A 12,818-nucleotide genomic window follows, 5' to 3' on the forward strand; every position below is an offset into this window, starting at 1 on the left:
GACGCACGCGAAGAGTAATGACGAAAGCTCCAAATTTCATATCCAGCAATCAGCATTTTGCATCGAGTTTTTAATAATAATAATAATAATAATAATAATAATAATAATAATAATAATAATAATAATAACCTTCCTGAGACATCACTGCAAGCTTTCCTTCTTCTCTCCCCTCCTCCTCCCTAGAGCTTGCTCGCAGGCTATAAAATGGATATGGGGTCTTGTCAGTGTCTGGTCAGTTGATGTTTGGTTTACGAAGATGATGAACATCACAGAACTTCATGCTGTAGACATCTTCCTCTGGCAGGTGCAATTGGTTGAAACAGTTCTCAGTAATAAAGTACAGTATTCATCCGGTGATTTATAAGCCGGAGTTACAACCTCGGCTGCAGGTACTCTGGTGAGTATCACATATAGAGTCCGTATGCAAGAAAGCAGCAACTCGACTATACTTTCTTAGTAACCACCTGTATCCAGCCAGTCGTAGACTATTTATGCCCAGTCGTCCATCATGCTTTTGCCACAATATTTGTCTGATGACATAGAAAGATTACAAAAGCGCTCGCTCCGTATAATGTGCCCGAATGCGTTGTGTAATCCCAAACTTATTTTGCAGAAGGAAAGAGATCAGTAACTCTCTGTTTAGAGAAATGGTACATGATAAAAGTCACAAAATTCATAGCCAAGTTCTGCCCGTACGAAACACCAGTACAGGCTGCACGCGCAGTAAGAGGTACTTAGGGTTCCGCCTTTCAAGAATACTTTGATCTTAAATGAGAGCAGTAATATTTCTTAGTAATTTTTTTTACATATATTTTTAGGCATTTTAGATGTGTATAATTTCATATTTTTCCATTAGTTCTAGATTTTAGTATTTCGTGGTATCCTATTTTATGATATAAAGTAGACGTAGTTTAGCCGCCAGGGGGCTGCAATGATTTATCTTAATAAAACTATCTATCTTAGCAAGTTTCACTTACTGGATTGTTCTGTTTTAGAAATGAAACATGTTTAACCAAGCCAGTTTGTTCAAATCAAAATTTTTAGACATTAAACTTCGAAGATAAATAAAATTTAGATGACCAACATGACAAATAAGTTCCCTTAGCTGCCCGAAAGTGCGTAAAATACGTGCGCCAATACTCAAACAGCAACTAGCCGACTAATTTCGTGCATCGACATTTCCTCTCGTGACGTCATCTTTCATCTCAATTTCATCCTGTATTACTTACGTGTGTGTAAACAGCTGTATCTTAAAGCAATCTATAGAAACTTCCCTGGTATCACGATGAAATTGTGTTCATGTAAACTCGACGAAGGGATAACATGACGTTACGTTCTACTCGGCTCAACATTCCGTGTGGTTAGCCGAAATTAATTTTTGAATTGAAATGTCAGAAAAAAAAACATGAAATTGCGCTCGAAATAAACCAAATTCTGTTAGGATTACAACTTAAATTGGCATGGCTAGTACTTTCTGCCAATACTTTCGATTCGAATGCTAAGAAGAAAAGAAGAGCTTTTAAAATGCAGTTTGACTTTTCAGAAGTTAAGGATTTTGGGGATCGGAGCTTTCAAACGTGTGTCTATCCACAATGAGTCATTTTCAGCCTCACGCTTTTTGGTCATACAAGTTTGTTTAATAGTAAAGTTGGCTTCCGATGTTGAGCCTTAGCTTCTCAGAAGGAGTGGGAGGTCCAACCACTTTCGAGAAACCAAAATATCATGGGGAAGACATTATCATAAGATCATATTACAGTCCTACTTCTCCTCGCCAACACGTCTCTTGTATGGACACCCCTATTACGGAAAGTTTTTCGGCTTTGTCACGGCGAAATCTCCACAAATTCCCAATTAAGTGACCTCTATAATAGGGATTTTCCTCCATTATGGACAACGGACGCTAAATGAGGACCCAAGTGAGCAAATCATATAGCCTTCTTAAAACGGACCCTTAATTCATAACAATCGAGAGCGGCCAAATTAAAGTTATAAAGGGAGGTTTTAGGGGAACTCCTTGCTACCAGCCTTCTAATTGCAAATGGTGAATTCAGAGTGGTTGAGAAGCCATGTTATCGCATGAACCCCCAGTTATTTCTTAAAGAGACTAGCCAATGTTGCTCAGTAGAAGATCACAAACCCCTTTCATTTGTTATAATGAAATTCATTTACTGCATGTCCACTACAGTTGAAAATATTGAAAGTTTTTTTGTTCATGAATTTGTACTGTACATTTTCTCCATTCTTGAATATAAATATTGTGCTCTGTCAGAAATACATAACACTTTTTATGTACTTTGTGTTAAACCTGTTACCACTTGTTGAGGTAAGGTGTAAGGTTTGCTAGGTGGCCCATTCATTTAACTTTTTAAAAATTTAAACATGAATTAGTAACAGTGTGAATGAGTTAACGTGCAATGAGAACTACAACCAAGTTATCATTTTAATGATAACAATATTCAATACACATTAAAATGTGTATTGAATAATAATGGTGAAGTCTAAGCCAGTTTAGCCTTGAAGTACACTTAATGCGAGGGGCCAGGGCGAAAATATTTAAGGAAAACACCTCAAAATGTTATTTTCTGATTTTCAAGATCTTTTCTCGTGCCTTTAAATGGGATTTTTTGTGTAGGAGAACACAATTTGATCTCTTTGATTTGTTTAATTGAATTTTTCAGTTCCACAAAAAAGTAGTATGGCATCGGGCACAAAATAGTGCTATGTTCAGACACTGGGTACCAAAATATGTAATTATGTACATATTTAATAAACCGAGCACAGATTTCATCATGTACAGGCATGTGTTCTTCGTGATTACTGCTTTATCTAGCTTTTTACTTTTGTAGTAGTGCTATGCATGCACATGAAATACCTAAGAGGCGACACGAATGAAGACCATAGGTGAAGATTAGGGTGGATTGCAGCAAAAACCTGTACTGTGTTGGGTAAAGTGTACTGGAATAAACGAAAAACACGTAAACAAAAGAAATCGGTGGCTCCTTCGGTGCCCTAAAACAAGGTCCCGACCTTGTTCCCGGGCACAGACATCGTGTCCGAATTCTTTCGTGGACTCAGGTCTTCTTAAAAGGGTGCGTTCACATTAGTTGCCAGCAAGAATCATACTGGGGCACCGTACGTGCTCGGGAACCAAGTGTAAACATAGCCTAAACCAAGTGTAAACTAGCCTAAAACTTCATTAAATTAAATATCTTGGATTGTTAATTGATGAAATAACTTTGTCCTGGAAGGTACATATTAATTCTGTTGCAACAAAAATAAGTAAGACAATTGGGCTAATCGCAAGGTTACGGCATATTGTTCCTACTTGCACTCTTCCGAATATTTATCAGTCTCTAATCGCACCTTACATAACCTATGGTCTCATTTCTTGGGGCAATACATGTAAAACCTTCCTTGATCAAATTCTTGTTCTTCAAAAGCGCACATTGCGGCTACTATATTTTGCTGAAACGAACGACCATGCCATACCTTTTTTTGTTCAAGCAAAAATATTACCAGTATAATTTCTTGTTTTGCGAATCCTTTGCAACCTCATGTTTGATTTAAACGAAAACACTGCCCCAAGAATTATTTTGAATCCATTTTCTCGAATTTCTAGTGTCCATCCTTATAAAACGCGTTCCTCTACCTCTGACCATTTTTATACAAAGGAATCTCGCATTAATGCCAGACAAAATGCATTCTCGCGTGTTGGGGTCAGAATTTGGAACGGGATACCTTCAACTCTAAAAAAAGTGCAAAAAATTCTTTTAAAGAATCTCTAAAAGAAAAGTTGTTTGATACACTTGAAACCAAAAACTCCTATATTGAAGTGGAAACGATAATTGACCAAATGAAAAACTGGTCATCCATGTCCTTCTCTTTGCCAGTTTAATCTGATTCTCTTTTTCCCTTTTCATCTCTTTTCTGTTACAATATCAAAGATACTAAAAAAATTACATATAATTTACTTTAATTTTGATGCATAGCCTGATCTAAATCTGCATTATTATGTAAACGAAGATTTTTTTCTGTTTTCCAGCATGTTTGAAATTAACTGTAATTTTTTTTTTTGTCCATTATGTTCTCGTGCTCGTCTTGTCCCGCCTCGACTAGCTTTGTGGCTATTTGCGGGACAAGCCCCTTATGTAATCTGAATTTATAAATAAATTGTTGTTGTTGTTGTTTTTAACTTGCATCAGAAATTAAAGATAAACAAGGCAATTCTTCGTGATAACATATAGACACCTGGGGCCATATTCACGAGTCCCTCTGAAGTTGAGTTGTATCCTTGTTAGTAATGGTCTATCATTAAAAAATACAACAGTCATGATGGATCGTAACTTAGGAGAGCCTCGTGTATTGGGCCCCAGAATTTAACTGTTTAGCTGTTTTATTTTAATCCAGACACCAGCCCGAACAGAAACTGTTAATTTGCTTTGGTGATTGAAAACATTGTGAATAGTTACTCTTAATTGTAGCCGAGATTCCATTTGTTTAACTACAAAAAATCTTACGACAAAAATCGTTCGTTTTCTGTTCTTTACCCTGCGCCAGATGCCTCATCATAGTTTTTTTCTTTATTTCTTTCTTCCTTAAATGCATATGCAAAATCAGGGTAATTTTGATTTTCAGGTTTAAATTGTGGGTTTTTCTTCTCTCCGACGACGAGAAAAAAACAGGCCTAATCTTGTGTCGGACGGAACAATTAAAGCCTCTCTTGGTTTCTTGGTACGTCTGTACGCTGTACGTTATGCAGATATGTCATGCAAAGGGATGGGAGATATGAAATGCAAAGGCCAGATCTATACATCATTAAAAATAACATAATAAGTTTAAACAAAACGTTATGTAGAGTTTTTATATCTAAAAACTCTTGATGTTGATGTTATTTTAAATTCCACAGGTTCAGTTCTTACCTCCATCTTCTTTCCTCTCGGAAGTCCTTATGGGATTACTATTGATACTTTACTACAGAAAGGTCACACTTACAGAAACCCCAGATTGGTATTGTTATCAAAGACACCCTGGGGCAGGTCCATCAACTGGTTGCTTGTCAAGTTCCTAACAAAAAATAACCATAACTTGGTGTTATATTAAACGTTATTTTCAAAAGGTTTTTAATTTTTAGATAAAGCAGGCGAGCCTTATTGTTCAAATATATTTGTTTTCTTGAAGTATTGGCAATCTCGTTGGATGACCAGCTCTGATTGTAAGTGCTAATGTACGGAGTAAAATTTCTGCATCACCACGACTAGCATGCAGCATAGTAAATAAAGCCTCTCTAGTCCGTAAGGGGGGGGTCTAACCGAGGTGACTTTCAACCTGCATGAATAACTTTGTTAATATTTGAACAATCGCCATGAAAACTAATCCTGCCGACTTTTTTCAGAAATTCATCTAGGAACAATTTGGTGTGGTCGGTTAGTGTTCATTGCCTTGACATTGACGTTACCAGGGCACCAAATTTTTCACAAATAGTTTTTTTTTGCCTTTTATTTTTGTCTCTTACAGACAAAATAAATTATTATATCAGCCGTCATCATTATATCAGCAATACTCCGAATACTTCTAGAAGTTTTGTCGTAAAAATGTCTAATTTTGTTAATTTGGAAATGAGATGAATTAGGAACAAGCTTTAAGTAAGCGTAAAGGCTGGTTTCCATATGATCGCGGATCGCAGATTGCAGATCGCAATAAGGTCTGCGATCGTCTGCGATCATATGGAAACATACTTCGGTGATCGTCTGCGATCCTGTGATCGTGATCGCAGACGATCGCAGATCGTCTGCGATCATCTGCGATCAATTGCGATTGTGCGATCATATGGAAACCAAAGTTTTGCGATCCGCGATCGAAACGCACCCCATAATATTTCGAGTTCTCTCCCACGATTCAACACTCGTGTGTGTTCGATTGTAGGAACGGTCAACGTAGCAACACTCATTTAGTTGCATTTAAATCATGGCTGAGATTGAACATGTTAGTAACGAGGAATTTATGGAGGACGTTGCACGTTATGAATGTGTTTACCATCGCAGCAGCAAAGATTTTAAAGACAAGAACAAAAAGGCCAACTTTCAGGACAAAACCGGGCAGAAGTATAATTTATCGGCCGGGGAAGCGGAGGCCAAATTTCGCACATAAGAACTGCGTACGGTCCTTATCGAATCCAAAACCGATGTTTTTGACGGTTTTGGAGCTGATGACGCCGTCGCTTCACGACAAAAAAAGAAGTTAATTTGCTTGCGCAAAATCTCTGCTCTTCCACGTTTGCGATGTTGTTTGCTCTTCAGCCTACACACGCGTGTATATTTGACATTTTCTGCTGACCAAAACGTATGGCTACGGTCGGCTCTGCGATCGTTGCGATTATATAGACACAGCCTTTTTTGCCCGGGGGAGGACTCCCACATGGAACAGACGGGGATGCTTGTCAGAAATTTTGAATTGAACCCCTAAAGGAGACCATCTGGGCGTGGCTCAAGCTTTTTGTGACCCCTAAAGGAGACCAATCCGGGTCTGGCTTAACCCCTAATGCGGTAAAGAAAACAAGTTAAAAAGAAAATTTGACTTCTGTTTCTCTTCGCGTAATTCTGTGTTTCTTCACGGAACCCTAGACGAGACCTTGGCGCCTTAAAATATTGGCCCTTTGCCCGGAACACCCTAAGCGAGACCAAATTCCAAAATTTACACCCCTAAGCGAGACGACGAGCACCCCCGTCTGTTTCATATGGGAGTCCCCCCCCCCCCCCCCCCGGGCTTTTTTGCGATTGTCTGCCATTGTTTGCGATCTGCGATCTACGATCGTATGCGATCGTCTGCGATTATATGGAAACCAGCCTTAAGTGGGTTTAGTCTGCAAAATTGGTTCAAAACCCTGCATGGCTTACGGCGTTTCGTAACAACTTTAAGATCAATGGCTTAAAACAAAGTATTGAGACGGTAAATACATACGGCCAACACTTTGAAAATAGACAAGCTGAGTTATTTCAAACAACGCGTGTTCGGGCAGACAAAACACAAATTAACATGCTACTATATTCTGCTTGCAAAATAAATATGACCGCATTAGTTTGTCTCCAGGATTTGCTGTTAGCAGCTTGTGGGAAAATTGGACCTCAAAACGAATACTCTGGCAGAGGAAAGCCAAGCAAGGATATATTGCTCCAAAAAGGAAAGAAACGTTCAATAATCAATAGAAGTCATCGTTACAAAGTTTCAGGAACAAAACCCGCAGCCTCAGTGGTTCTGAGTCGCTGTAAGAGTGATTCTGAAAGATGCTCAGTACTGCCAGTGTAGCGTGTCATGATTTACCAACAAAGAAGCTAGATTACAGATTGGAAAAGCCAGTTTTCATGGCCGTTTTTCCCGTTTTTTCAAACCCAAAGAAAACTGATACACAGCTTAATTAAAGGGGCAGTATCATGGGAGATCGATGGGAGATATCATGATTTTTGGCCAAAACTCACAAAATATAAATTTTGAACACTGTGTTAATTAATTTCTCAAAGGCTAATTTAAAGTAATGTTAATAGTGATTCTAAGACGAAAGGTTGAACCAAAATATCGTACAACCGGCGATTTTCAGTGCGTCACAACAGCGAAATTTGAAAACGTCCGCCAGACGTTTTCAAATTTGAACCCCTCTCTATCTTGGTCATCTGCTGGCCAAAATATCCGTGGGTAGTTTCTTTGCATTCTGATAGTCTTTAAATGGAATTTTGTCGTTACACCTTGGCTGCTATCAACCGAATAGCGTTTTCCCGATTTTTAATGTGTTACTAAATATAGCGTGATACTGTCCCTTTAACAGAACAATGCCCGGCCCGGAAACCTTCACTTCTCTTCAAATATTTCAGTTTCCTACTCGGAGACTAAAGAGCGTAGGGTGTACGGCAGACACAAAACGCCCTTTCGAAAGGTTTGCAAAGGAGAGCCACCTTTTTGCGTTAAGTCTCGCAAAAGATGGTCAATTGGACCCTTTTAATCGCGTACAGACGGTTCAACCTTTTTTGATCAACAAATATTTCGACTGCTATTTGGTCAATGCTTAACAGTGTATCATGCCAAGTTAAATGCTAACGTTGAAAAAAGCTATTCAACAAGTTGAACAGAAATTGTGTAGGGTTCTACTCCGTTCAACAATGGCAGCATTCAACGTGTTGAACGACAAAGGTCTAAAGTTTCTGGGAAGGAGAAGCAAAAAAAAAAAAAAAAAGGATGAGCGGAAGAGATGACAGTCATTGCTGTGAAATTGTATTGCACAGCGCCTTTCAACCATGATAAAAGTATATGGAAGGCCTTTTGCTTCTTTGACTTCTCCTTTGAAGCGTTTGAAAGGTTTAGTTCAAATGTTTCCCACATTTGACTTCACCCTTGACAAGAATCAGTGGAATAGCAACCTATGCTATGTCTCTACTGAAAAGGCGTGTATAATTGTATTATGCTATATTATAATCAGAAAAATTAAGAGTAACGCTGTTCGACGTTTCTTATAAAATGCTTTAACAAGCAACTGACCATCCGATATATTATAATCACATTTTTTATTATCACAAGATGATACTACTGTAACCGTGGCAGGTGAAAGATGGGATTTGACAGACGACCAGTGTAAGAGCGTAGGGTGGGAGGTTGGGGTGGGGTGGGGTGGGGAGAGGGAATTTTGTAGAGAACAACCCTGCGTGAAGAGTAGAAACTGAGGGAGTGAATGGGTTCGAGTGGGATTGGCACTAAGCTACGGAGGGGCCAAACACGCTAAAGTCACATGTAAGCATGCGTGAAAAATCACTAGGAACTTTGACATGTCACTTTGCAATACAAGCAGAATTACTTCACGCTAGACAAATTATTGAAACATAGACTATAAAGTTGCAGAATGCTTCTAATGGTGACAGGCACAGCAAGGGCTACAGGGCTCACTCACCCCAGTTTAAATATTCTATGGAGTAGCATTTTTGAAGTTAACATGACTCTCGTATATAAGATTCGCTAAATAAGCGTATATAACGGTTTAGCAGTGCTGATATTTGACTTTACCTTCGACGCGCATCAAAGGCAAAGACTGTGAACTTGTGTTCGTATTTCACGCTTGTCAAAAGTGTAAGTAAAGAGGTTTGACGCAGATATCAAGACACGAAGATTACTGCATACGTGTTGCTCACCGAATACGCGGGAAGGACAAAACTATTTTCTTGCCCAATCAGGAGGCAGTGCTGGCTGGGCTGTTTGGAACTGGTTAGTAAGCAGTCCGTCCTCTTACTTTTCTACGCCTAATTTTTCCCGCCTATTTTCACTTTTCCAAGCCCGCACTATCTTCCTCTTGGTTTCGAAGGATGTTGGATTCAAAGAATGGTTAACATTATAGGCTATCAGCTGAGATAACTCTTAGACTTTGTTCAGGGGAACAAAGAAGCTGTTTTTAATGTCAAAATCCTGGACAGATACAAGAACGGTAAATTTTATTTCCAAAGCAAGATTATTTTCACCCAATCGTCACAAAAGGATGATCTTCAATTGAGAATTAACATTCATTTGCTTTTTCATTTTTTTTTCTTTATTTTTTGCCTGCTATCTAGAACCTAAATTAGCCAGGGAGCTAACAAGACAACCTAATGGTTTATTTAGCTTCCTTGCTTTGCACATTAATTTAACTAATAATTAATTTTATTTATATAACACCACTAAAAGATTGTAAGAATCAACATGTAAATAGAAAAAAAGCACAAATAAACATTATTATTATTATTATTATTATTATTATTATTATTATTATTATTATTATTATTATTATTATTATCACGTTTTTCATCCAACGGTGGCGTCCAAATTGTCTCCGATTCATGTCAAAGGTGTGTCAAGGATATTAACGATCTTCCCTTTTCTTAATCTTTCTCCTTTGACAAATTTCACCACCAAATGGTAGATTTGCTAAATTTTAAGGCGCCGCAGAAGTTGCGTTAGGCTGTACACCGAGCCTTACGGATAGTAGGATATACTTATTAATAACGGTTTCTCGTCGCGACGAACAATTAGCTATGTAGACGAAGAGTGTTTTACACGTAATGAAAAGCACATTAGCTAATTCAAGTAAAAGAAACATTATTTTGTGGAGAACGTACTAATTTACAGTTGTGCCGTGAAATTACTTTGCAATCATCCAAAAAAAAAATTGTTGCTACGACAAGTGACAAGGTGCAGTAAGCTGCTGGGTGGTTAAAAGAAAACGTCAGGTTTTTCGCAAACAAACGATCTAAAAAAAGAGCAAGGCTGATTTCACGGTCAGGGAAGTATATTTTCCAATATTTCGAAGGCCACGGCCTTTCTTCTTCAGGGTATGTTTGAGACTGACCCTGTGGCAAGATACGTTACAATTTTAAACAGCTACAATAGATACCTGAAAAAAGGCTAAAGTTACATAAACAAAAACGTTACAATTTGAAATTTGAAAATACAACTGGTAAATAGGTATAAGCTAACGTTACAACGTGGTAGACGAAAACAAAATACGTAACAATGAGTTAATTACATAACGTAGGAAGATGAAAGACGGGAAAAATGTTCATGTCTCATCTCTCTTATTAAGACCTAAGGGTTCAATAGTTTGACCTCTGTCGATGAGGTATGCCTTTCTAGCTTTGTGTACACTGTCACGATTAGATTTGATGAGTTCGAGAGGAATTAGTAGCATGTCAGAAGCGTTATGGTCGTTAGAGAGAAAATGTTCTGAAACTGTGGTGGGTTTGGAACTGTTTGTTTGTTTGTCGACTGGTCTACGGTGTTCGTTAAAACGGTCTTTAAGTCGTCGTTTTGTTTCTCCTATGTATTGTTTGTGGCAGCGGTTGCAGTGTACCATGTAAATAACGTTTTTAGAGTTACAGTCTATATGATGAGTAATATGTCTAGTTTCGCCGGTAGAATGAAATGTGTAGCTGGTACGTCCGTCTGTTATGTAGTTGCAAGTTAAACAGTTGTCTCCACATCGAAAAGATCCATGGGGTAGGTTGTTTTGTGTGGGATTACGTAGTTTGGTGCTAACTAGTAAATCACTCAGGTTGTTGGTCCATCGGAAGGCAACAAGAGGTGCGGCTTTGAAAACGTTAGCGCAGCGGGGAGATGAAGATAGGATGTTGAAGTGTTTGTGAATAATGGATGATACAGAACGAAGGGCTGGATTGTATGTGACGACAAGGGGTACTCGTATAGGTTGGTTGGTGTCGGAGGTGTCTTTCGTAGCTATAGCGTCGGAACCGGTGGGATGCCGTTAACACGTCCTATTTCTTGGTTGAGGAATGAAAGATTGTATCCCCGTTTGTTGAGATAGGTTCTGAGTTCGTTAGTGCGGAGTTTAAAAGTTTCGTCAGAAGAACAAATACGTCGAAGTCTGAGAGCTAAGCTGAATGGAATGGCTCTCTTAGTGTGTCTAGGATGACATGAAGATTGTAACAAGTATTGATGTTTGTCAGTAGGCTTAGTGTAAAGGTCAGTAGTGATAGTGCCGTTATAGAGAGACACACTGACGTCCAGAAAGGGTATAGATGTGAGAGAATAATTTGATGTAAATTTAAAAGTGGGGTGAATGTTATTGAGATAAGTAGTGAAGGTTTGGAGGTCGTCGAGAGAGTGTGTCCATATCATGAAGATGTCGTCTATGAAGCGCCACCATATGTATGGTTGAAATGGAGCACGTAGTAATGCGTCCGTCTCAAATTTGGCGAGAAACAAATTGGCGTAAGAAGGAGCCATTCTGGTTCCCATAGCAGTTCCGTGAGTCTTTAGATAGTGTTTGTCGTTAAACGTAAAATTGTTCATGGTAAGGATCATGCGTATGAGGTCACATAAAGTTTCGGAACTTATGGTAGAGGGGTTGCGGTTACGTGTTTCGAGGAAGTGTCGACACGCGTTGATGCCTTCGTTATGAGGTATGTTGGTGTAGAGAGAAGAAACGTCCAGAGTGACAAGAATGGCGTTATTGGGTAATTGTCCGAGTTGTTGGAGTTTGTTAAGGAAGTATGTAGTGTCTTTTATGAAGGATTGTGTAGTCTGTACCAGAGGTTTGAGGTGATAGTCTACAAACTGAGAGATGCGTTCTGTAGGGTGAGAGTTACTGGAAACAATGGGACGTCCGGGGTTACCTTGTTTGTGTATTTTGGGTAGTATGTCAAATCGTCCGGGTTTGGGATCAGTCAGTATTAAAAAACGTTTAGTGTGATCGTCAATAATCTTGTCACGGTGCATGCGTTTCTTGCATTGTATTTGAAGGAGTTTAATCATTTCGCGAGATGTTCTTGTCAGTAATTTTGTCCATCGACGCTGTAACTGTTCACAGGATGATGATTCAAACGTTGGTCTACATTTGATAATTAAGCCTTTGGGAATGATCTTGCCGACATCTTCATGCTATGCGATTACGCTATGCGATTCCGATTACTAGTAATCGGAAGGTCTTAGGTTCGACTCCTGATAGGAGCACTCGGATTTTTTTCCGAGTATGCCTGTGTCACTTTCTAAAAATAATACATCATTCTCATTCATTCACCAGGCTGGAAATATACCATCACATTTATTTCACAGTTTATCACTGGTTTTCGCAAACAGTTTGGTTGCGTAGATAACTGCGAATCTTTCCCTCTAAGTTAATCTTTCATCCGCAGTACATAATTATACATGTTACACATAATATGTGTAACATGCTTTATATTCATATTCATTCATTCTTCACCGGTATATTATGATATTATGAACCCAAAACAAGAGCATGCAGCTCCCAGTAGGCTTGATACGCGCAGTTGGTAGAGCACTGCATACGTATCGCA

General features: G+C 38.8%; 1 protein-coding gene across 1 annotated transcript in view; it reads right to left on the reverse strand.

Annotated features, from left to right (window-relative positions):
* LOC146462800 (uncharacterized) overlaps window positions 1-12,818 on the reverse strand; it is a 274,708-nt gene that overhangs the window by 170,781 nt on the left and 91,109 nt on the right. The window contains exon 24 of the mRNA XM_085085070.1: window positions 4,993-5,064. Within this exon, the coding sequence (XP_084941196.1) occupies window positions 4,993-5,064 (72 nt within the window). The remainder of the gene's footprint in view (window positions 1-4,992; window positions 5,065-12,818) is intronic.

The sequence above is a fragment of the Pavona decussata genome, unplaced genomic scaffold (assembly GCF_977016875.1).
Source record: "Pavona decussata unplaced genomic scaffold, jaPavDecu1.1 SCAFFOLD_184, whole genome shotgun sequence".
In the NCBI taxonomy this organism is placed as follows: Eukaryota; Metazoa; Cnidaria; class Anthozoa; order Scleractinia; family Agariciidae; genus Pavona; species Pavona decussata.